This window comes from Gouania willdenowi, chromosome 24, assembly GCF_900634775.1.
Source record: "Gouania willdenowi chromosome 24, fGouWil2.1, whole genome shotgun sequence".
Classification (NCBI taxonomy): Eukaryota; Metazoa; Chordata; class Actinopteri; order Blenniiformes; family Gobiesocidae; genus Gouania; species Gouania willdenowi.
In genome coordinates, this window is record NC_041066.1 from 25,761,690 (window position 1) to 25,787,823 (window position 26,134).

General features: G+C 38.2%; 1 protein-coding gene across 2 annotated transcripts in view; it reads right to left on the reverse strand.

Moving 5' to 3' along the window:
- The window catches only part of cd2ap (CD2-associated protein), a 52,714-nt gene that overhangs the window by 12,235 nt on the left and 14,345 nt on the right, over nucleotides 1–26,134 (reverse strand). For both annotated transcript variants that reach the window (XM_028439630.1, XM_028439631.1), the window contains 14 exons: nucleotides 24,473–24,644; nucleotides 23,586–23,686; nucleotides 22,136–22,271; nucleotides 20,997–21,169; nucleotides 20,153–20,240; nucleotides 19,285–19,379; nucleotides 18,141–18,239; nucleotides 15,851–15,904; nucleotides 14,588–14,624; nucleotides 10,387–10,446; nucleotides 9,103–9,253; nucleotides 7,769–7,878; nucleotides 6,286–6,401; nucleotides 1,476–1,574 (listed from right to left, as the gene is read on the reverse strand). In XM_028439630.1, the coding sequence (XP_028295431.1) occupies nucleotides 1,476–1,574; nucleotides 6,286–6,401; nucleotides 7,769–7,878; nucleotides 9,103–9,253; nucleotides 10,387–10,446; nucleotides 14,588–14,624; nucleotides 15,851–15,904; nucleotides 18,141–18,239; nucleotides 19,285–19,379; nucleotides 20,153–20,240; nucleotides 20,997–21,169; nucleotides 22,136–22,271; nucleotides 23,586–23,686; nucleotides 24,473–24,644 (1,491 nt within the window). The remainder of the gene's footprint in view (nucleotides 1–1,475; nucleotides 1,575–6,285; nucleotides 6,402–7,768; nucleotides 7,879–9,102; nucleotides 9,254–10,386; nucleotides 10,447–14,587; nucleotides 14,625–15,850; nucleotides 15,905–18,140; nucleotides 18,240–19,284; nucleotides 19,380–20,152; nucleotides 20,241–20,996; nucleotides 21,170–22,135; nucleotides 22,272–23,585; nucleotides 23,687–24,472; nucleotides 24,645–26,134) is intronic.

The following is a 26,134-nucleotide window of genomic DNA, read 5'->3' on the forward strand; positions in this document are numbered from 1 at the left end:
TTCCTAGTGAAAAACTAATAAATGATAATCAGACACAGAGCCAAGCTACTGTACAATGGCCACATGGAAAGGATTAAAAATATTCATGAGTGGTGAAATTATCTAAAGTTGGGGTTTAAAATAAAAATGAAGAAGTTCTGATGAACAACGTCTGTGTCCAATAACAAATCATGAGACACACAAAAATACCACATTTATCTTTCCTATGTGCTGTAGGTCCTCAGATATTGGTAGATGAAAATGATCCATGTCTCAAAAAGTATTGATCAGATCACACTAAACATTTACAGTGTGAATATTGATTAATCATTATTAAAATAATATAAATGCTCACATGTACATATTCATTCTAGAGACGATTTATTTATTCCACTCAATAAATCCCAGACTTGTAATCCAAACACTAACAGAACGTTTCCATCCAATAAGAGACAATAGTAATAATAATAATAATAATAATAATAATAATAGTAATAATAATAGTAATAATAATAATAATAATAACAGAATGTTATCAAAGCATTAAAATGCATTGTTTCCAATAGTTGAGCCTTTAAAGCTATTTTCTGAAGATGAATGACTTTGAAATGTGTTTCCTTTGATCTCATCTAATAGAATTACACACGTACATTTTAACTGCTTCTTTTCTACAGCATGTGTTAAACTCAAGGCGCAGGGGCCAAATCTGGCCTTTTAGAACATCTAATGTGTCCCTCAGGAAAAAGTCCAAGTGATGTGTACATTGTGTAAATTAACAAATGATTAATTTGTAGATACAAACACATTAATTCAATTAAACTGATGTCATTTGACTGCAGTCATTTTTAATCCATATTTGTGGGAAAAAATGGTCAATTTTTCTGAAATCCTGCAATTTTTCACAAGCAATACCACAAAATGTCCCAAACTTACATAAAGTGTGTAATAAAATGTGTATTATTCCAGTGAACATATTATCACTGCTTTATATACTTTACATTTCATTAATAGGTGGAGGGACAAACATGATGTTTATTAAACTGCTCCATATGTTTCCTCTCAGTCCTGCCCTTATTAATATCAATATTAATATTTCCACTAGAGAATAGAAGGGGGATTAACTGATCATTAATAATCTCTTGGTCATTACACTGATTGATCTCTGTTAGCTTCACTAATAAATTGATGTTTTCTAATATATTTTTTTAATAATGGTTTTTAATGGTTCTTCTTCTTGTGAAATGTTCACGTGTGACAAATATTATACAAACAATAAAATACGTTGTATAATGTGAAAGTTTATAATACCATCCTATTGTCCATGAGCTGTGACATGTTACAGATCAGATTCCTTAGTGTTATTGGTGGGGCCCCGGGGGGCCCCGGGGAGCCTCATACCAACCACAACATTTACACATAATTCATAATTAGTGAGAATAAATTAAGCTCCACTGATATAAAGCAGTAAATAAAGAGTGTGTGAGATCAATAAATACCTTTCTGGTGTCTGATGGCTTTAGTTTGGGTGCATCTTCATCATCTTCATCATCATCATCAGCCTTCACCCCTTTATCAGCATTTATATCAATGTTAGGCTGCAAACAGAAAGGTGGTATTAAACAGTGTGTGTGTGTGTGTGTGTGTGTGTAGTAATCCTAGGATTACTGATTACTCTTTTTTATCTCCTAGAGCTGTTTTCTCTCCTACAGAGTGAATCTAATCCATATAAATGGTTTAGTGCTCCACTCTGCACTTGTCTAATAAACCACAATAATGTTGATAAGAGTAACAAACAGCACTAGAGAAAAGCAACAAGGAAAAAACTAAATACAACAAAAAAAACACATTTATCAGGAAATAGTGGATGTTTTTCACCACATTAATGTAATTTAAAATATAACGCTTATATTTATTTATATAAACTTTAGCATCTTAATGATTAATCTTGTGTGTTTTCCAGCACTTGGAGAATGACCACATATGGATTATTATTATTATTATTATGATGCATGACACGGATCAGATGAAGCCTCTGAGTCCTCAACCAATAACAGGACCAGACGGAGTGTCTCCCTCCTGCCTGAAAGCATGTGCTGAGCAGCTGGTCCACATCTTCACACGGATCTTCAATACATCACTGGAGCTGTGTGAAGTACCTTCTGCTTCAAAAGTTCCAGCATCATCTCAGTCCCAAAGAAACCTGCCATCACAGGACTTAATGACTATCGACCCATTGCTCTGACGTCCGTAGTCATGAAGTCCTTTGAGAGGCTGGTATTGAGCCACCTGAAGGACATCACAGGACCCCTGCTGGACCCCCTGCAGTTTGCCTATCGGGCAAACAGGTCAGTAGAGGATGTAGTCAACATGGGACTGAACTACATCCTGCATCACCTCCACTCCCCAGGGACCTACGCTAGGATCCTGTTTGTGGATTTCAGCTCTGCGTTCAACACCATCATCCTGGACATCCTTCACCAGAAACTCACCCAGCTCACAGTGTCGGCCTCCACCTGTCAGTGGATCACCAACTTCCTGTCTGACAGGAAGCAGCAAGTAAGGCTGGGAAGCATCACATCCAGCACCCGGTCACTCAGCACTGGCGCCCCTCAGGGGTGTGTTCTCTCCCCACTGCTATTCTCCCTCTACACCAATGACTGCACCTCAGGGGACCCCTCTGTGAAACTCCTGAAGTTTGCAGACGACACCACCATCATCGTCTCATCAGGGATGGGGACGAGTCTGCCTTCAGACGGAGGTGGAACAGCTGGATCTCTGGTGCAGTCAGAAACATCTGGAACTGAACCCGTTCAAGACTGTGGAGATGACAGTGGACTTCAGGAGAAATCCCCCCCCACTCCCACCCCTTACCATTCTGAATAGAAAAGTAGCTACCGTGGACTCCTTCAGGTTCCTGGGATCCACAATCTCACAGGACCTGAAGTGGACCTCCCACATAGATACAACCAGGAAAAAGGCACAGCAGAGGAAGTACTTCCTGTATCAGCTGAGGAAGTTCAACCTGCCCCAGGAGCTGCTGATCATGTTCTACACCTCCATCATTCAGTCTGTTCTGTGCACCTCCATCACTGTCTGGTTTGGATCTACAACCAAACTAGACAGACACAGACTACAAAGGATAGTCAGGACTGTAGAAAAGATCATTGGTGTTGATCTGCCCTCCATCCAAGACTTATACCTGTCCAGGGTCAGGAAACGGGCAGGTAGCATCACTGCAGACCCCTCCCACCCTGCACACAATCTGTTTAAACTCCTCCCCTCTGGCAGACGCTACAGATCACTGTACGCCAAAACTTCCCTCCATAAAAACAGTTTCTTCCCTCAGGCTGTCACTGTGATCAACTCTAAACAGTCAAAGAGAGTCAGACCTGTTTCTGTTACTGTGAAATAACCTGGAACTAAACATATCAACCCTGGAACAACCTGTCACTGTGAATGTTCATGGACATAATTTTTTCATTTAAATGTTCACCTATTTGCACTACTCATCAATGCACTACTGCACTATTATCTTATTATTATTATTATTGTATTCTTATTTTATTTCATTATTATTATTATTATTATTATTATTATTATTATTATTATTATTATTATTACTATTATTATTATCTTGTTATTTTTTATTTAGTTTGCACATATTAGTCTAACTACTCTTATACAGTATTTATGTTTATACTTCTTTTTTTCTTTTTATTTTTCTCTATTTTATTTATTTTTCTTTATTCTAGTTGATTGTTATTATTTAATGTTATACTACCTGAGAGAGCACAGGTCACCAAAAGAAATTCCTCGTGTGTATTCATACACCCCTGGCCAATAAAGTTGATTCTGATTCTGATTCTGATATATACACACACATTAGGGCTGGGAAAAATAGCACGTCAACAATTTGCGTAATTTTTTCATATTAACGCGTTAAAATGAATTGATGCATAGATGAATTTGACCAGCACTAGACGCAGTACAATGACAAACCCACACAGACAACGTGATGTCAGACACCCAGGGCGCCGTCTTCTCACAGAAGAAGAAAACACACTTCTGTTTCCTGTAGCTAAAGCTGGAGTGTCTGAGATGAAGAAGTGGAGAACATCCAAATGATGTTAAACATCTATAAGTCAGAATCCACACTTGAGATGGATGAAGGTTCTCTGCAGTGGTGGCTGAAGAGAAAGAACTATGGTAAACTGCACCACTGTGTCCTGTGAGACACTGTGATTCAGAGAAGGAGGTCTTCTCTCTCCTCTGCTAATGTGTCTCAGCAGTTAGCTGTAGGTTTGGTTAAGCTAGCAAAGCTAACAGAACAAATAAGCTAAACTATTGCACAAATCAAATACATCTCAGAAGATGTTTTCAGAGATCTGACGTACAGGACTAACAGGTTGTAGAATCTTCTAAGAACCACTAGAAGAAGCAGATGGTTTGTACTGCCAAAAAAATCCAGTCTTTGCATGAATTTACTGATGAGAACCAATGGAACCAATTAATAATTGTAACAAAGTTTTAAATAAGCTAATTATACCAGCTTTACAGCCGAGGTTCTGATTTTCTGTTTATGGTTTACATTATAGAATAGTACAATGTTGCACAAACAATCTTTTGAAATGTATTTGTTATTATTGACGAGGTCCTGATCAGGTTTTTTTGCCCCAAAGTCCTTTGATTATGAAACTGGTCGATACCAAGTCCTGATCCAATAATTCTATAATAAATTAAAAAGATAAAGAAGAGTAAAAAAACAGATCCAGGACGTCCCTTATTTATTTTATTCACCTTATTTTAACTTTAGACTTTAATGTAAGATTAAATAATATTAAATAAAAAAGTCTAATATAAAAATAAATAGTGCCTCATCTTAAAATACCAACAGACATGTTAACAAATAATAAAATAAAAGTACCACAGTGTAAAGTAAGGCCAGTAATGAGCTTTTAATCTCATCATTTAGTTTCACACATTAAAATGTATGTTTTTATTGATGAAAAGTATGATTCATTTTGTTGTATTGTAGGTTTAGATCATGTAAAGTATTAGTTCTTTATTAAATAAAGTGTGTGAGATCTGTAGATAGAGGTTGATGTAGAACACCTGTACCTGCTGTAGACGCTGATATAAACATACTGTAGTAGATTAACTTATGATGATTTATTCTCACACACACACACACACACACGCACACATACACACTTACACACACACGCACACATACACACTTACACACACACACACGCAAAGCAGACAAACACACATGCACGCGCAAATAAACACTTGTTTATTTGCGGAGCAGACAAACATCTGTGCACAGTGCAAACACACTAGCATCAGGCTAGTTAGCATCAGGCTAGTTAGCATCAGGCTAGTTAGCAGAGAGGCTAACGCTATGTTTGGTCTCTTCCAAACAGAACAAATATAGAGATTTATCTGATGTTGAACTCATTTATTCACAAACGTGTGAGAACTTGTGTCTAACTCTCCACCTCCGCTCTGCATCAAACAACAGACAGGCTCCTCCTCTTTTTGAAACAACTTCTGCTGTGTCATCATGTTCTACTAGTTCTGCAGCTTCAGAGCTTTCTGATCCATTTACACCGTAACCATGGTAACTAGAGCGCTCCTGTGTACCTTCATAGTGCAACATTGAAAAGGCTCCGGTCTGACGCGGTGCAGCGTAGCGTTCTGAACGTTGTGTAATCAATATACCGATAGGCGCTACAGCCGAATGGCATCAGGGGACATGTTTTATTCCCCTGAGTCTGAATATGTGCTTGGTTTTCAGATAGACTATGAAATGGGTCAGCAGGAGACCTTTGAAGGTGAGTGTTTTCCTCTACCAAGGCTAACCTCCATCAATGGATGGAATTATGATCCGCCTTGAACATGGAGTATTTTATTTTGAAAATAATCTGGATATTTTATTTTGTGTCTATGCACTACTTCCTGTCCCGCATGGGCTTATTTTTGTCCAATTGCTGCTGCAGCTCCAGCATTTGGTAAAAATAGAAGGGCTGTGTATGTGCTGCAGAGTGCTCAGCATGACTCAGCAGTTACGGAGCAGATTCAAATGTGGTGGAAATTAGGGGTTAGATCTTAAAGGTTCTGCTGGTCACCAGTATTATGGTTGACCATGCTAGGCTACATGCTAGGCTACACCAAACTAACATGTTAGTAGAAGTGGACCATAATCCTTTTTATCAAGAACTTTACCATAAGCTTCCACCTGCATTGTGCCTCATCTTAAACCATTAGCATTAGCATTAGCATTAGGATAGAAGTGATCCTCACCGAGGGTCCTCCACTGAAGTGGGCCGGCAGCCTCCGTCCAGGCATCTTTGGTCTGTTAGCGGTGGGGTGAGAGAGCTTCTCTGAGGTAGTCGACAGCTCATCAAAACTGATCAGATCTGATGGAAATAAATAGTTTTACCGTCTATTATTAGAAGTGGAATCATGAACAATCAAGATGTATTTACACTGTAATAGTTGTAATAACCATGGTTACGGTACACACACAGGGATAGTTTATAATAACTACTGAAGCACAGTAAGAACATGATTCATTCAAACATTTAGCATTGTTACACTTAGTAAACATCATTTAGAACCAGGGACAACCTGATCAACCTGATCAATCTGATCAACAAAAACACGTCAAATAGATGGAAATGGAGTGAGTTTTAAATCAAATCTGAGGCTTGATGAACAAATGTATTTATTACACATTGCATCAAATCTTTTGATTGTGTTGAACTAAATCCTAGTGAACTGTCTCATTAGTGTGTAAATGTGAATAACAGAATATAACAGATATATATTATAAATACGCTTCAGTGATCACTACAATACGATACAGGATGAGTCACTCTCTCTAATGTTGTGTAACAGCCGTTAGAACAACGTCACTCACTGTTGTTACTGTGGGAAGAGAAAGATTGCATTTCTATGTCTAAGTGTTTCTGGATCGTTCTGAGGACTTTTAGCACCTGAGGAAGTGACAAAAAGCTGAGGTCAGCACTTATCACAACACCTTCCTCTGCTACAGGAAACACATCACTAACACTTCCTCCTTCCTAACGTTTCCCATAAACTAGAGTTTTTTAAATGTTCTTAATATGTAGAAAATAAAATAGGGAATAAAACACTCAACAAATAGAATTTATTTTTATAAATATTCTTTAATCTGCTCTTGTTGTTTAATCTAATACCAGATTATTATGTGATCAATTTAAGATCATAAATATTTTTGGGCTTCCCACTGGAAACGCCCCCTTCTTCCTTCATTGCATGATAAAAATGGCGGAGCAGCATAATGCAATGAGTTATGAATCTCTTAATGAGGGGCGTGGAAGTGAAGTTTAATGATGAATTATTAATTAGGGTAGACAGTTGAAACAGCTACATGTTCACGCTGTAGTTAAAGTTCTCACACAAAAGCAATTATGCAGATTTAAATTGTGTTTTACAAATACAAATAATTTGTTTGTTAGTGAACAGTTATATTTCTAATTAGAGACTTTATAATGAATTAATCTAAATTAATGACCTAACAATATTTGACATGTATGTTGGTTTATGACTGAATCAATGAAAACAATAAATGATCATAAACAACTGTTATTATTTCCATCACTGAGTGCTAACATAATGTGTAATATGAATAAAGAATATTAGGACTCAGTGCTGATGGTTATGATAATGAGGGGGCGGGGCTTGTGTATTAGTCTAAATGACTTATTATTCCTTTATTAACGCCTGTAGGGCGTACACGTACCTGCATCAGGTGTTTTCTCCCCCCAGTCTCCAGACAGAGTTTTGGGTTTGGTGGGGACGGACGGCTCCAAGTCTGACTTTGGTCGAGTGGGCGGAGCCTCTCCATTATGTCTGACACACAAACAGGAAAAGGAAAACATGTTATGTACAATATAATCCTAATTACTCATTATATTTTCAACTCTTTGGATAAAAAATGACATGATACGTTTTGGTGCCAGGGTTGCTGTCAATCATAATTATATTAGCGCAACTGGTAATTAATTACAATTATGACGTAATTGTAATTTATCCAAAACCTCACAATGTAATTAAACCCAAACCTGGTGAACCATGTTACAGTTCTATTACACATACGTAGTTAATCATTATTAAACAACTTTTTCCATGATTATTTTACCTTTTCAAAAATATATAAATCTATGATATAGTGACTGAAAAAAAGCTCAGACGTCACACCATGAATATTAATACCAATATATTCATCGATTAGGAATCCTAACAAGGTAATCAACAAATGACAAACTAATTAGATGATAGATAATATTTATTAGTGTACTTTACAGCTTTAAGACATTAGAGATGCTAACATGAAGCTAACACTAGAGGAAGGTTAACTTTAATAAGGTTATTTATTAACGGCTCAGTAACTGTGATTAATTGTAATCAAACTTTAGTAATTGAGAATAATTTTAATAATGAATTTTAATTGACTTTCAGGGGAAAACATATATAGTTATAATTTTAATTGTAATTGTAAATAATGCTGGTCACCGTCATTGTAATTAATAAATTTTTAGAACTTTCATTTTCACTGGTACATTTTCAAATAATTTTCTAACTTATTACATGTTCTAAAATTCTTCCAGCTGTATCCATATAGTATTGTGATTGACAGATGGTAATCATAATTTAATAAAAGCAGATCTGAACATATTTCAGCCACAAATGCATTACTTTAGCAAAGTGATGTTGTTCATAAAGGAAACCCTTGAACCAAGCAGCAGCCATGTTGAAACTCTCAGCTCAGTCTGATTCTGATCCACAGAGATAATAGAGGAACACACACACACACAAAAGAACCTCAGTAGAACATTCCATACATGAGGAAGTATGGGAGAACGTGTACATGTATATATGTCTGTTTTAACAGGAAAAAACATGATTGAACTCTAATCCTTATCTGGTGATTATTAGCTTCAAATTAACCTCTACATCTGGTAACCTGGTTACCTGGTAACCTGGTCATGTATGTAGTGTGATTACATGATGATAAATAGATGATTACACGAGGCTGTGGCTGGGATGGGTGGGATTTGTCCAGTAAAGTCTTACTTGAGGTTAGGTGAGTGGGGGAGGGGTTTGTCCGGCCTCTTTGGTGGGACTCCTCCTGGTCGACCCTTCCCGGGTGGTGGGACTGGTTTCTTGGGGGGGACCACTGGTGGAGCTGCTGGTTTGGAGGATCTGTGATCAGCTGTGGGCTTTTCTACAGTAACGGGAAGGAATAAATAAAATACAATAAAAACAGTGTTTACACCTGAACAATGAAAGGATTCATCATTTGTTCTGTGCTGTGGTGTGAATCAATCTTTATCTATAATTAATTCCAGATTAAACCTGAACAGGTACATTTTATAATCTCTGTGGAGAGAGGAAAAGGTTAAACACAGAGTGAAGCATGCTGGGTAATAACAAAGGAGCAGATAGAGGGGGGCTGATGGGCTAAAGAACCACTGATTAAAACCACCTCCAACCATTCACATGTTTCATAAAAGAAAGGAACGTGTGAATAGAACAAAGGAATCTGTAGCTAATGTTGTTCATGTGGAACAAGATGACATTTGTTTTATTTCGTGCCATATAAATAATCACTAATCTATCACTAACCTATCGCTAACCTATCGCTAACCTATCGCTAACCTATCGTTAACCTATCGCTAACCTATCGCTAACCTATCGCTAACCTATCGCTAACCTATCGCTAATCTATCGCTAACCTATCGCTAATATATCGCTAACCTATCGCTAATATATCGCTAATCTATCGCTAACCTATCGCTAACCTATCGCTAACCTATCGCTAACCTATCGCTAATCTATCGCTAATCTATCGCTAACCTATCGCTAATCTATCGCTAATATATCGCAAACCTATCGCAAACCTATCGCTAACCTATCGCTAATCTATCGCTAATATATCGCTAATCTATCACTAACATATCGCTAATCTATCGCTAATATATCACTAACCTATCGCTAATATATCGCTAACCTATCGCTAATCTATCGCTAATCTATCGCTAACCTATCGCTAACTTATCGCTAATCTATCGCTAATCTATCGCTAATCTATCGCTAACCTATCGCTAACATATCGCTAACATATCGCTAATCTATCGCTAACCTATCGCTAATCTATCGCTAACCTATCGCTAATCTATCACTAATCTATCGCTAATCTATCACTAATCTATCACTAACCTATCGCCATGTGTTTAATTGAACAGACACAAATGAAATGATCTTTATGGTCATCATCAATTATTCAACAAGTTAACAGATCAATGAAATGCATCCAACAGATTGAGTGTAACTAACTGTAATAGAGTAGAAACCTACCTCTGTCTTCTGTCCTGTAATGAGGTTTCCTGTCAGCACTGGGAACCTCAGGCTTCAGAGCTGAAAAACCAAACATGTTCTAGATTTACACAGAGAACCCTGATCAGGTTCTTCTACCATACACAGAGGGACGAGAGCTAGAGTTCATTAGTTCACCAACACTAGTTCATTAACACTAGCTCACTAGCACTAGTTCACTAACACTAGCTAGAGTTCATTAGTTCACCAACACTAGTTCACTAACACTAGCTCACTAACACTAGTTCACCAACACTAGCTCACTAGCACTAGCTCACTAGCACTAGTTCACTAACACTAGCTAGAGTTCATTAGTTCACCAACACTAGTTCATTAACACTAGCTCACTAGCACTAGTTCACTAACACTAGCTAGAGTTCATTAGTTCACCAACACTAGTTCACTAACACTAGCTCACTAACACTAGTTCACCAACACTAGTTCACTAACACTAGCTCACTAGCACTAGTTCACTAACACTAGTTCACTAACACCAGCTCACTAGCACTAGTTCACCAGCACTAGTTCACTAACACTAGTTCACTAACACTAGCTAGAGTTCATTAGTTCACCAACACTAGTTCACTAACCCTAGCTCACTAACACTAGTTCACTAACACTAGTTCACCAGCACTAGTTCACCAACACTAGTTCACTAACACTAGCTCACTAACACTAGCTCACTAGCACTAGTTCACTAACACTAGTTCACTAACACTAGTTCACCAACACTAGTTCACCAACACTAGTTCACTAGCATTAGTTCACCAGCACTAGTTCACCAACACTAGCTCACTAACACTAGCTCACAAACACTAGTTCACCAACACTAGTTCACTAACACTAGTTCACCAACACTAGTTCACTAACACTAGCTCACCAACACTAGTTCACCAACACTAGTTCACTAGCATTAGTTCACCAGCACTAGTTCACCAACACTAGCTCACTAACACTAGCTCACAAACACTAGTTCACCAACACTAGTTCACTAACACTAGTTCACCAACACTAGTTCACTAACACTAGCTCACTAGCACTAGTTCACCAACACTAGTTCACCAACACTAGTTCACCAACACTAGTTCACCAACACTAGTTCACCAACACTAGTTCACTAACACTAGCTCACTAACACTAGTTCACCAACACTAGTTCACCAACACTAGTTCACTAACACTAGTTCACCAACACTAGTTCACTAACACTAGTTCACCAACACTAGCTCACTAGCACTAGTTCACTAGCATTAGTTCACTAGCACTAGTTCACCAACACTAGTTCATTAACACTAGCTCACTAGCACTAGTTCACTAACACTAGCTAGAGTTCATTAGTTCACCAACACTAGTTCATTAACACTAGCTCACTAGCACTAGTTCACTAACACTAGCTAGAGTTCATTAGTTCACCAACACTAGTTCACTAACACTAGCTCACTAACACTAGTTCACCAACACTAGCTCACTAACACTAGCTCACTAGCACTAGCTCACTCACACTAGTTCACTAACACTAGTTCACCAACACTAGTTCACCAACACTAGTTCACTAACACTAGTTCAATAACACTAGTTCACTAACACTAGCTCACTAGCACTAGTTCACTAACACTAGTTCACCAAAACCAGTTCACTAACACCAGCTCACTAGCACTAGTTCACTAACACAAGTTCACCAACACTAGTTCACTAACCCTAGCTCACTAACACTAGTTCACTAGCATTAGTTCACTAGCATTAGTTCACCAACACTAGTTCACTAACACTAGTTCACTAACACTAGTTCACCAACACTAGTTCACCAACACTAGTTCACTAACACTAGTTCACTAACACTAGTTCACTAACACTAGTTCACCAACACTAGCTCACTAGCACTAGTTCACTAGCATTAGTTCACCAACACTAGTTCACCAACACTAGCTCACTAACACTAGCTCACTAACACTAGCTCACTAACACTAGCTCACTAACACTAGCTCACTAACACTAGTTCACCAATACTAGTTCACTAGCACTAGTTCACTAACACTAGCTCACTAGCACTAGTTCACTAGCACTAGTTCACCAACACTAGTTCACTAACACTAGCTCACTAACACTAGTTCACTAACACTAGCTCACTAGCACTAGTTCACCAACACTAGTTCACTAACACTAGCTCACTAGCACTAGTTCACCAACACTAGTTCACTAACACTAGCTCACTAGCACTAGTTCACCAACACTAGTTCACTAACACTAGCTCACTAGCACTAGTTCACCAACACTAGCTCACTAACACTAGTTCACTAACACTAGTTCACCAACACTAGTTCACCAACACTAGCTCACTAACACTAGTTCACTAACACTAGTTCACCAACACTAGTTCACCAACACTAGCTCACTAACACTAGTTCACCAACACTAGCTCACTAACACTAGTTCACCAACACTAGTTCACTAACACTAGCTCACTCACACTAGTTCACCAACACTAGTTCACTAACACTAGCTCACTAGCACTAGTTCACTAACACTAGTTCACTAACACTAGTTCACTAAAACTAGTTCACTAAAACTAGTTCATTAACACTAGTTCATTAACACTAGTTCATTAACACTAGTTCATTAGCACATCACTACTGCACACTGTGGTCTGATGTCTACACTTTGGAAAGAACATCTCCACAAAAACAGCATGTTCTGCACCAACGCACATCTTGTGGTATCTCAGAGTTAGACGTGCCTGCCAACTGTGCACGCTAATTGTGCACGCTAACTGTGCCTGCTAGCTGTGCACACTAATTGTGCACGCTAACTGTGCCTGCTAGCTGTGCACACTAACTGTGCACGCTAATTGTGCCTGCTAGCTGTGCACGCTAACTGTGCCTGCTAGCTGTGCACGCTACTGCCTGCCAACTGTGCCCGCTAACTGTGCACGCTAACTGTGACTGCTAACTATGCACAGTAACTGTGCCTGCTAGCTGTGCACGCTAACTGTGACTGCTAACTATGCACACTAACTGTGCACTAACTGTGCCTGCTAGCTGTGCACGCTAACTGCATGCTAACTGTGTCTGCTAGCTGTGCACATACCTGTACAGACAAGAAGTCCCTGAGGCACACAGTAGGTCGAGGATGATTGTTAGAAATCATCAGTGAGTTCAGTAGGAATCACAGTCGAGCTTTGCCTTCATTAAATAAACTAAACTAATGACATGAGTGTAGAGCTGCTAAAGGTCAGATAAAGAGAGCGTAAATGTTCCTGGTGTTTGTCTGAGACTCATGATCACTCTATAAGGAGATAAAGTCATGTTTTTAGTTTGTGTGAAATCATCAGATCCTCTGACTAATGCCACACTGAGCCTCGGGGGTCCCAACAAACCACAGTGAATGTGGTGGGCGGAGCCTGTTTTATTCACTTCCTGGAGAACATCTAACATCTAATCTAACATCAACCCAAACAAACATGAGTAATGGTCTTCATCAAACATCTACAGCTGGTTCAGAACGCTGCAGCTCAGGTCTGAACCAGAACAAAGAGGTCAGAACACATTACACTGGCTCCCAGTCAGCCTCAGAGGAGACTGTAAAGTTCTGCTGCTGGTTATAAATGTGTGAATGGGTTTGGTCCAGAATACATCAGTGAGATGTTAGTCAGGTATGAACCCAGCAGGTCTCTGAGATCTATGGACACAGGTCAGATAGTGGAGCCCAGAGCTCACAGTAACCATGGTGATGCTGTGTTTAGTTGTTATGCTGCAAAGAAGTGGAACAAACTGCAGCAGAGCTGAAGTCAGCATCACATGTGAACATTTTTAAATCAAAGTTAAAGGAACTTTTTTTCTCTACTGTGTATGATTGAGAGAGATTTCTGGTCATGATGATGATGTCATGTGTTTGTTGATGATTTTAAATGATTTTAAGCTGATGAATGTTGTCTGTTGCACTTTTTGATCATGTAAAGCACATTGAGTTGCCTTGTGTATGAAATGCGTTATACAAATACATTTTCCTTTCCCTGAGTTCTTTACTGAATAAATCAACTCCCAGAAGAGATTCTGACTCTCAGGTTTAGAGAAAACAGGGCCTTTATGTCCTGAGCTTGTTTTTTCACCTCCTGTTATTAGGTTCATTCATCTGATAAACATGTCACGTTGAACCTCCTCTTCCTGTGACTCCATTAGAATCCTTACCTGTTGTTTTTGAAGGTGGAGGAGGTTTTCTGGGTTTCTGACAGACAAACAAAGTAGTAGTTAGTAGTTACATTAGTGAGACATGAAGCCCTCGTGCTTTTCATCAACAGAACCTTTAAACCAGAAGAAGCACCAAACACATTAGGCACTAAATCTAATAACCTATTGACCACCAGTGTTAAACTCCACCAATTCATATACATTTCCAATAATATTGAATTCATTTTTTTTACTAAAAAAAGTAAAATTCTTGCAGAATTCTGGGAAATTACACTTTAGGAAAATGAGTTACAAATTCAAAGAACTTTGCCCTATTGCTTAAAAAGTGACTGAACACCAAAACCACTTCATTTTCCTACTGAAATCAAATGTATTTGTTTTGCTGATTAGTCAAACTCTTCACATTTTAGCCAAAATATTTTCATTTGTTGAGTGAACAAAGATATGCACAAAGTAGGACTTTAAACCAGTACATACAGTATGTCATACAGGCATGAATCTGATATAAATATACAGTAATAACTGTAAACATTAACCATTATCTAATGTTACTTACAGTAGAATGGTGTCCTGATGCCTCTGGTGACTGAACTATTACGTGGCTTTATTGGGTTTTTCTCAGAGCTTCCAGAAAACGCAGCATTTTGACAATAAACGACTGCAGCACTGTCATCATAATTACTGCTATTAGCATCAATTTCTGCAGAAAACAGGAGTCTGAGACCCCGACGGCAACAAGGAGCTGATTCATGCTGAAGCCACTTCAACAAACAAGCTAATTACAATCCAATTATATTATACAATCACACATGACCTTTCATTCAAGAGAATATCACGTTTGACAATAAGAACACACTCAGCACTTGTACTTTTACAGTGATTTTACTTTAGCTACAGTTTGTTCTGGGACTGAATAATAACAAGAAACTAAGAGGAATCTGTTAAAGCAGGACGTCTGTGTCCGAAATGTTGATAATAAACAGTTTATACGTCATTTGGAGAACACAAGGTTAACGTTCATGTGGTTTAATGAGTTTAATTAGGGTCAATCATTCCTAGACTGCCACAGTGTGTAGACCTGCTCTCACATGCTTTATTAGCATACAGGAGACCACTGATAGATGTGTATACTAGGGTATATGACGCATTAGCATGCAGGCTAGCATACATGCTAATGCATACTAACATGTATATATTAGCAAGCATGTTAACATACATGCTAACATGTATATTAATGGTCCTAAAGGTTCCATCAGCTCTCACCTCCTCCTGTTCCTGCTTTGGTGATGCTTTCACTGACCCTCTGGACACGTGAGCCTGAAACACAAGGTGTGTGTGTGTGTTAGAGAGGCTGTGTGTGTGTGTGTGTTAGAGAGGCTGTGTGTGTGTGTGTGTTAGAGAGGCTGTGTGTGTGTGTGTGTGTGTGTGTGTGTGTGTGTGTGTGTGTGTGTGTGTGTGTGTGTGTGTGAGTGTGTGTGTGTTAGAGAGGCTGTGTGTGTGTGTGTGTGTGTGTGTGTGTGTGTGCGTGTGTGTTAGAGAGGCTGTGTGTGTGTGTGTGTGTGTTAGAGAGGCTGTGTGTGTGTGTGTGTGTGTGTGTGTGTGTGTGTTAGAGAGGCTGTGTGTGTGTGTGTGTGTGTGTGTGTGTGTGTGTGTGTGTGTGTGTTAGAGAGGCTGTGTGTGTGTGTGTGTGTTAGAGAGGCTGTGTGTGTGTGTGTGTGTGTGTGTGTGTGTGTGTGTGTGTGTGTGTGTGTGTGTGTGTGTGTGTGTGTGTGTGTGTGTGTGTGTGTGTGTGTGTGTGTGTGTGTGTGTGTGTGTGTGTGTGTGTGTGTGTGTGTGTGTGTGTGTGTGTGTGTGTGTGTTAGAGAGGCTGTGTGTGTGTGTGCGTGTGCGTGTGTGTGCGTGTGTGTGTGTGTGTGTGTGTGTGTGTGTGTGTTAGAGAGGCTGTGTGTGTGTGTGCGTGTGTGTGCGTGTGTGTGTATATATATATAGTAAAAAAAGGTGCACATATTTTGTTTATTGATAATAGATAAAAAAACATTATTTTATATACATTTACACAGGTTCCCTTTAATGTGATTGACATGTGAAACTGTTCCATCACAGTGAACATGTGTTAAACTACAGAATAAAGTGGATTTATGTCCTTATTATTCTTCCATGTTCATCTTCCAATACATCAGTAACTCCATCACATATAAAGGTAAATATGGTATAGTAATAAGCTCCTCCTACTCTCTCAGAATATAGAAATAGATCTGCTATACATCCTATCTGGTGGACATGTCAGCTCCTCTAAATAGTCACTAAGTGTTTGTTAGAGTTTCAAAAAAGATCAAATGTAGAACAAGAGAAATTTGTTCATAATGAATATTATGTTTTCTGATGCAATGGTTTTTATATGTTTTATGTTACTAGTGAAAAACTAATAAACAATAAATGATTATTAAACACTAGGGATGTAACGATTAATCGTAAGGCAGTTAAAAATCGATTCATAGGTACCACGGTTCACGTCGATGCTCTGAAAAATTGAATCGCAGAGGGCGCTATATATTAATCCTTCCAGAAGCGGACGTGACGGGCGGAATCTGCTACTATTTTCTTTCTGGCCGCCATTTACTGTTAAACATGCTCATAAATGATTCTTTACTCCTTTAGCACTGAAAGAATATCTGTAATATTACGTGAATATCTGTAAAAGTCAGGTTTTTCTATTAGCTCTGTCTGCTAGCATAGCTTCTCTTCTTCACTGGTGGAATAACTGCATGCCAACCGACCACTGGGTTACCAGCGCCCTCTGCTGGTCTAAACAAATATCTGATGTAAATACAGTAAAATGACTGGTTTTTTTTGTTTTGTTTTTTTAAAGTACAATTGTTAAGGCACAAAATACATTTTCAGTTGCACTTTTAAAAAGAAAAAGAACTATTATGCAGTTTTGAATTGTTTATTATAGAACCAGAATTTAAATTAATAGGCTTCTTCTTCATTTGTATTATTCCTTTATTTATTTCATTCAAGATTTATTTTTAGTTAAATTGCATCATTTTGAATAGTTTATCAAGAGATTCTTTTGACAATGAAAAATAAAAGGAAAATAGTATAGTATTTTCCCCAAAAAATAAAGGAATATTTTTCAGTCATTTGTCAACATTCCCGTTTTGTAAAATAAATCGTGAATCGTTACATCCCTATTAAACACAGAGCTAAGATATAATGACCTCATGTAAAGGATTTACAATAATTATGTTATGAACCAATGAAAATAGTAAATAAAGTATATGTTCATACATCCAGAGTGTGTGAGTCTAGAACCAATGTATATCTGTGACTAATCATTAGTGATGTGAACAGTCTATGTTCATAGCTCTAAGCTGATCACATTACAGGGAGCTGAGACATATGCTAAGTAGTTTACTGAACATGTTCCAGACCCAAACACACACTGACTTTATCAGGTTTGACATTTAACTAAGTCTACAATGTAGACTTAGTTAAATGTCAGAGATGGGAGAAGGATTAAGTTTAGTGTGATCTTCTAATCTAATCTCACCTCTCTCTCTGTGTCAGAGATGATGGAGACAAAGTTGTCAGGAAACACTCCCTCTCTCCCTGCGTTCTCTCCTCGCCACCAGCCAGGCTCTCCAGTGTCCTGGTTTAAAGAAATTATAAACTTTTTATTTACACATTAATTATGTTTGGATTGTTTTCAGCAAAGGAAACAAAGTCAAATTATTCTGTTAAAAACAGTTCTAACTGTGTCCTAAAGATGGCAGCAGCCTACTGCAGCTGCTACAGGAGGCGGGCTTTCACCTAAGCTCCTCCTACCATAGTGACATCATGGTATACTCATGAATGAAGCTAAGGGATGGTTTTGTGCAGGCCACTACATATATAAAGATGTGCTGTACCATCTGGCACAAAGATGTCCTCCACTGTTTTTACAGAAATCTTCTAAATGTCCTTATTAGCAGATTTATGTCTAATAAAACACATTATTATGCACTATATTCATTTCATTGCATTCCAGTCTAATCCAATTTAATTGCATTTTTCCATGAACAATGAAAGACTAAAGGAAATGATATAATTCAGTATTTTAATCAGCAATGGTCTAAACTTTTCATTTATATTTGGGATAAAAACATCACGTGCAGTTAAAACAACACGTTTTATATTGTTTAATGTTTTACAATTAAATAAGATTAAAACATTCCAGATGTTTAATGTCAGTGTTGAACGCAGCCCTACTTATTACCAGTAACATTAAGTAATTAAAGCAGTTAGACTGCTACAGGTAGATTTAATGAGTAAAATTAGTTACACACACTTCAAACCATGACTCAGCATATCAGGATAAAATAATGAATACTGACAGAATCCTTTTAGTATTAAAAAGTTAGTAGTTGATGTATAAAATCCCATCCCTATTACAATTGATCTTAATAGAGCTTTTGTTGTGATTAAACATGTCACATGTCATTAACGTTTTATAAACGAAGCTAATTTTAGCCTAAAAACAAACAACAAAGAAAACCAATCTAACAGGTTGGTTTAGACGTGTTTCTACAGCTGACACGCACTGCACAGGTTTACACAACATGACTGATAGCGTCTGTGGCGTTAGCGTCTGTGGCGTTAGCGTCTGTGGCGTTAGCATTCGTTGCATTAGGGTCTGTGGCGTTAGCGTCTGTTACCTTGCTGATGATGAAGATGATGTCATCCACTCTGAGCGTGAGCTCGTCTTCGTTCGTGGCTTCAAAAGGAAACGTGACCTTACAACACTCCTTAGCTACAGAAACCAAAACAAAACGACACTATGAGGGCCAGAGATGATTTCAACTAAATGATTCTCATCATCACATTTTCAAAAATAAATGTGCTTGTGTATTAGTTTGAACTGAACACAGCAGAGTAATAATCACTAGGTCAGTGCCCATAGAAAGCATGTATAGCTATAATAAAGTGGGAGGGGCCAGTAGCTTTTTCATGGATGGTTAATGAGGCTGTGTTTGATGGTGGGACGTCAGGGACATTTAGGTTTGTTGTGTAAAGTGATAATTATTGTTTTTTCATAGATTTAAATGAATAAAGTGGGAAAAGCAACAAAACATCATGAAGTTATGTCTGAGAAACACTTTAATTGGTCATTAATTCAGAATAATGTAAATATAATTCTGAATTACACACGCACGCTATGGGGGTGGATCACTAATAAATTAGTGAGCATCAGTCCATTGAACGTGTACGCGTCTAACTTTCACTAAACTTACCTAATGTCAGTAGTTATGTGTAGTGGCAGGTGTGGTGTGAGTGAAGCTATAGTGATCATGTGACCTTCACTATCGACATGACTTGTGCATTGTGCTCGTCTACCCATTCTAAGTCTATGGAAAATATAGATCTGACGTGCGCGCGCACGCACGCACACGCACACACACACACACACACACACACACACACACACACACACACACACACACACACACACACACACTCCTTGCTTTATAGATAAATAACGTTATTTTCTTCCCTCAAACAGTCACAGTTTAGTCCATGTCTTACCTTTCACTTTGACGTCTCCGTCTAATCTCAACAAGTCGCTCATATTAGCAGGAGAAGGCTTAGCAGCAGATGGTAAGGATGGAATTGGCTAAAATGAAGCAAATCATACAAATGGGAATGATTTCCTATGAATGAACATGTGGTTTCATATCAGCTGAATGTGTTTCTGATGACATTAGATGACGTTAGAGACTTTAAAAAGCATGTGGAACGACTAAAATCAGTCAGAGTGGAATGAGACGCAGCAGGAGGTGAGTGGGTTCTACTGAGAGGAGTGTGTGTGTGTGTGTGTGTGTAAGGCCAGTGGTGGTCATGTGATCACAGAGAAGCGTGAAGGAGAGAAAGATTAAAACACGTTTAGTTTGAAAGATTCCATTTCATCAGCGATGAGGGATAACATTCATTAACATGTTCTCATGATGTCATTATTTACCACCATCAGCAGACGTGCTGTGTAACACTAGAGTTTGATCTGTTTTACATTTTAAAGTTAATCCATCATTGAACTGGTTAGAATTTAAAACGTACAACAGGCAATGCATCAATCAATACAGCAGAAATCAATAAACAACTGTATGGTATCAATACATGATCTAAGGTTAGGTTTGTTCAGGCTTTACAGGGAAATAATAATGAACCATTAAACTAATTAAAAAGGGCTAAATGTTCATATGGGTCATGTTTTATATGATGTAATGTAAAGGTAGCAGTAGCTAGCTGAATGTTCCATGTTAGCATAGCAGCTAATGCTAGTTTAACATGGTCTTTTATTGGTAACGGAGTGGAGTGGACACACTGAGCTACTACTTCCTGTTCTAATACCTAATGTATTGATCACACGTACCTTGTCCTTCCTGTCCTCAGTGTCAGGGCTGGGCAGACGAGCCTTTAGTCGAACAGAACCTTCTTTGAAAATATCACCAAAGCCAATGCCTCGAACCTTTTTAGGCTGAGCAATGCTCCCGTTTCCAGCTGTAGGCGATGTGGGGCTGAAGATGGTTTCTGGTGCGACTCCGTCTATGAGGGAAGGCACAACTTTTAGTATCCTCACAGATTAATAAACCATTATTTATAATAAGGTTTATGTTCTCACTATGAGCTGTAGCACCACAACACTAACTGCTTTATGTATAAAAACATCATTTTTAAAATATTACATTAGTTATGGAAGAATGTGTTTTTGCATTAATTTTTCCGGTTTTTGAATATGTTCAGAAATATATCCAAACCAGTAACAATATATTTAGATACCATAAGTACAAATAATTCAAACAAAGGAGAACTAAATGTGGCGAGTTTGCTTTTTTAAAACTGCTGTAGATTTATTTTAATATATAAAAACAGTAAATTTTACTTTATTTATAAAATATACCAAAGTCATCTCAAAGCGCTGAACAAAATCTAGAATTCATAGAAAGAAAGAAAGAACTCAACAAGATCCACAAGAACAAACAGTGACAGTGGAATAAATCTCTGTTAGAACCAGGTCCAGAGGTGGAGAACATCTGGTTCTACTGAATCCTTGTATAAATTAAAAAAATAATTCAGTTGTAGATATAATTATTATTATAATTATAATTACACACAAACTCAATGAAACGCCACAATTTTAGCAGAGCTCACATTTTCTACATGATGGCAGTCATTTTGAATCTCAAAATTTTAAAAGAACTCAATTTTTTACAAATACTGCACATTTTTTTCAAATTATTTCACAAAATTTCCCCCAGCTAAAATAAAAATGAGTCACAAAATCAAATAAATTGTAAGTGAAGATCCTGCAGGGGCTGAAATGTGTCACTTATTGCTTTGATATTATCAGTTATTAAAAAACAAACTAGAGCACATTCATGATTAAATTACTCATTTTCACGCCTTAAATCTGATGATAAACCGTTACTTGGACCCTGAACTAAAGTGAGTTTAACAGCCATGTTTTTTAGTTTTAATAATTAATAATTCATTCAGAACTTCTTTAATCACCTTTTTCATCTTTATTCGTCTCATCTGCTGCAGCCTCGTTGGAATCAGAGTCCTCTGCTCCCAGTTCTTTGACAAAGTTGGATGGAAAGAGTCCAGATCGACCGTTCATACTGCCGCTCCACCAGCCCTCCTCCACCTGAGAACCACAGCATGGGAGTAGAACCTCAGCCAGGGAAGTAGAACCTTAACCAGGGAAGTAGAACCTCAGCCAGGGAAGTAGAACCTTAACCAGGGAAGTAGAACCTTAGCCAGAGAAGGAGAACCTTAACCAGAAAAGTAGAACCTTAGCCAGGGAAGAAAAACCTTAACCAGAAAAGTAGAACCTCAACCAGGGAAGTAGAACCTTAGCCAGGGAAGTAGAACCTTAACCAGGGAAGTAGAACCTTAACCAGGGAAGTAGAACCTCAACCAGGGAAGTAGAACCTTAGCCAGGGAAGTAGAACCTTAACCAGGGAAGTAGAACCTTAGCCAGGGAAGTAGAACCTTAGCCAGGGAAGTAGAACCTTAACCAGGGAAGTAGAACCTTAACCAGGGAAGTAGAACCTTAACCAGGGAAGTAGAACCTTAACCAGAAAAGTAGAACCATAGCCAGGGAAGAAGAACCTTAACCAGAAAAGTAGAACCTCAACCAGGGAAGTAAAACCTTAGCCAGGGAAGTAGAACCTTAACCAGGGAAGTAGAACCTTAGCCAGGGAAGTAGAACCTAAACCAGGGAAGTAGAACCTTAGCCAGGGAAGTAGAACCTTAACCAGGGAAGTAGAACCTTAAACAGGGAAGTAGAACCTTAACCAGAGAAGTAGAACCTTAACCAGGCAAGTAGAACCTTAAAAAGAGAAGTAGAACATTAAACAGGGAAGTAGAACCTTAACCAGGGAAGTTGAACCTTAGCCAGGGAAGAAGAACCTTAACCAGAAAAGTAGTACCTTAACAAGAGAAGTAGAACCTTAAACAGGGAAGTAGAACCTTAACCAGAGAAGTAGAACCTTAACCAGAGAAGTAGAACCTTAACCAGAGAAGTAGAACATTAAACAGGGAAGTAGAACCTTAACCAGGGAAGTGGAACCTTAACCAGAGAAGTAGAACATTAAACAGGGAAGTTGAACCTTAGCCAGGGAAGAAGAACCTTAACCAGAAAAGTAGTACCTTAACAAGAGAAGTAGAACCTTAAACAGGGAAGTAGAACCTTAACCAGAGAAGTAGAACCTTAACCAGGGAAGTAGAACCTTAGTGTGTTAGATCTGTCGGTGGTTGGTTAATAAATGCTAAAGCTAAAGTAAAGCCCAGATGTTTCCACTAAACAAAGATGGACTAGTTCAGACTTGTTGACACTACAAACACTAGAACCCTTTAAGACGGCTGCACCCACGCTACATAACAACACACAGCTTGTTGCTAGGCAACAGTAAGAGGTTGAATCAAAGGACAGACCATAAAGTAAAGCTGGTGGTACCTCTTCAATGATGTCGATGGTATCTCCTACTTTGAGCTCCAGTTCATCCTCGTTGGCTGGTTGGTAGTCAAACAGAACCTTACACTGCCTTCGCTTTGGCTCTGTGGAGACAACCAGCCGGTTAGTCAACCTAGTGTGTGTGTGTGTGTGTGTGTGTGTGTGTAGGTATGTGTAGGTGTGTGTGTGTGTGTGTGAACAGATTATGGTTTTAGTCAAATACCAAAGGTTTGTCTGTTTGTAGAACCCAGAGGTGAGAAGTGAAAAATGAAGAAAACAAACTGATCAGGATCCAAACTACAACACATGGAACATTATAATAATAATAATAATAATAATAATAATTGTTATTATTATTATTATTATTCTCGTGAAATGAACCTGGAGCAGAGGTGGGACACGCCTTAGTCCATAAACACAGTTAATCAACAAAGAGATGAAAGTAGATACTAAAGGTGTGTAAAACTAAAGGTAGATCAGATCTAAAATAACTGCTTTCATTCTGTTATCACCATCTTTTCTGGTTGATCACTTATAAATAACACAAAATGAGGAACTCCTAGTTTTAAGAAGTTCTATTCAGACTTTGAGCTGATATATATGTGTGTGTGTGTGTGTGTGTGTGTGTGTGTAGTCCCTTTAATAGACATTATAAAGTAAAACGAGGCCCAGTGTTTCTGTATAGACATTATAAAAGACAACACTGGTATTAAAGGTATCCTCCTGTTTTTAGATCTACTGTATGTCTATCAAACACATTAATATCAACCATATTCATTAAATTACCTTTAAAATGGGACTATTTACAGTTTTAGAGCCTATGTACCTACTAATCACACACACACAGTGTGTAGCGCTATGAGCTAACAGGAAGTAGCAGAGCTGCTTACTCTTTGAAGCAGCAGGAGGGGGAGGGGGGAAGGCCCCCGTAGGGAGGCCGATGGTGCTCATCCTCTGAACCAGGTTAGCTACGGTGCCTGAACTCTTCTCTCTCCTCACTGAGGATTCCTCTCTGGTCTCATGCTTTGTCTCCTTCTCCTCCTTACTGTCCTTCTTCACTTCCTGAAAAACAAGACAATCATATCAACGATGCAACAACTCAGAGGTCATTAGTCCAGTTTGGCTCCCAGTCAGCCTCAGAGGAGACCGTAAAGTCGTGCTGCTGGTTATTGTCAAGTCACATAGTGGAGCAAACATTCTGTATTATCTCAAAAATAAATGAGATATATGACAGGGATGAGGACCATCACTGGCTTTAAGTCAGCCACCATCAGAGGGTTGGATGGTGGTGTGGACCAGACCAACAAACTAAATATGTTCTTCAACAGATTTGATACTGTAGCTACTGGACCCCCTACTGTCACCCCTAGTCACACCTCTGCTGTCTACACTGAAACACAATCACCCCCTCCTCCTCTTAACCTTTCACACCTCTGTGTGAACCATCATCTCATCTCCTCCTCTGAACAAACACACTCCTTTAAGGCAGACATACACTGTGAGATGTTTAGCCCATTTTCAGTAGTATACATGGTGTAGTATACATGGTGTAGTATACTGTACATATTGTAGTATACATAGTGTAGTATACATGGTGTAGTATACATAGTGTAGTATACTGTACATATTGTAGTATACATAGTGTAGTATACATAGTGTAGTATACATAGTGTAGTATACATGGTGTAGTATACATGGTGTAGTATACATGGTGTAGTATACATAGTGTAGTATACTGTACATATTGTAGTATACATAGTGTAGTATACATAGTGTAGTATACTGTACATATTGTAGTATACATAGTGTAGTATACATAGTGTAGTATACATGGTGTAGTATACATAGTGTAGTATACTGTACATATTGTAGTATACATAGTGTAGTATACATAGTGTAGTATACTGTACATATTGTAGTATACATAGTGTAGTATACATAGTGTAGTATACATGGTGTAGTATACATAGTGTAGTATACATAGTGTAGTATACATGGTGTAGTATACATAGTGTAGTATACTGTACATATTGTAGTGTACATGGTGTAGTGTACATGGTGTAGTATATACATGGTGTAGTATACATGGTGTAGTGTATATGATGTAGTGTACATGGTGTAGTATATACATGGTGTAGTATATACATGGTGTAGTATACATGGTGTAGTATATACATGGTGTAGTATATACATGGTGTAGTATACATAGTGTAGTATACTGTACATATTGTAGTGTACATGGTGTAGTGTACATGGTGTAGTATATACATAGTGTAGTATATACATGGTGTAGTATACATGGTGTAGTGTACATGGTGTAGTATATACATGGTGTAGTATATACATGGTGTAGTATACATGGTGTAGTATACATGGTGTAATATATACATGGTGTAATATATACATGGTGTAATATATACATGGTGTAGTGTATACATGGTGTAGTATATACATGGTGTAGTATATACATGGTGTAGTGTACATGGTGTAGTGTACATGGTGTAGTATACATAGTGTAGTATATACATGGTGTAATATATACATGGTGTAGT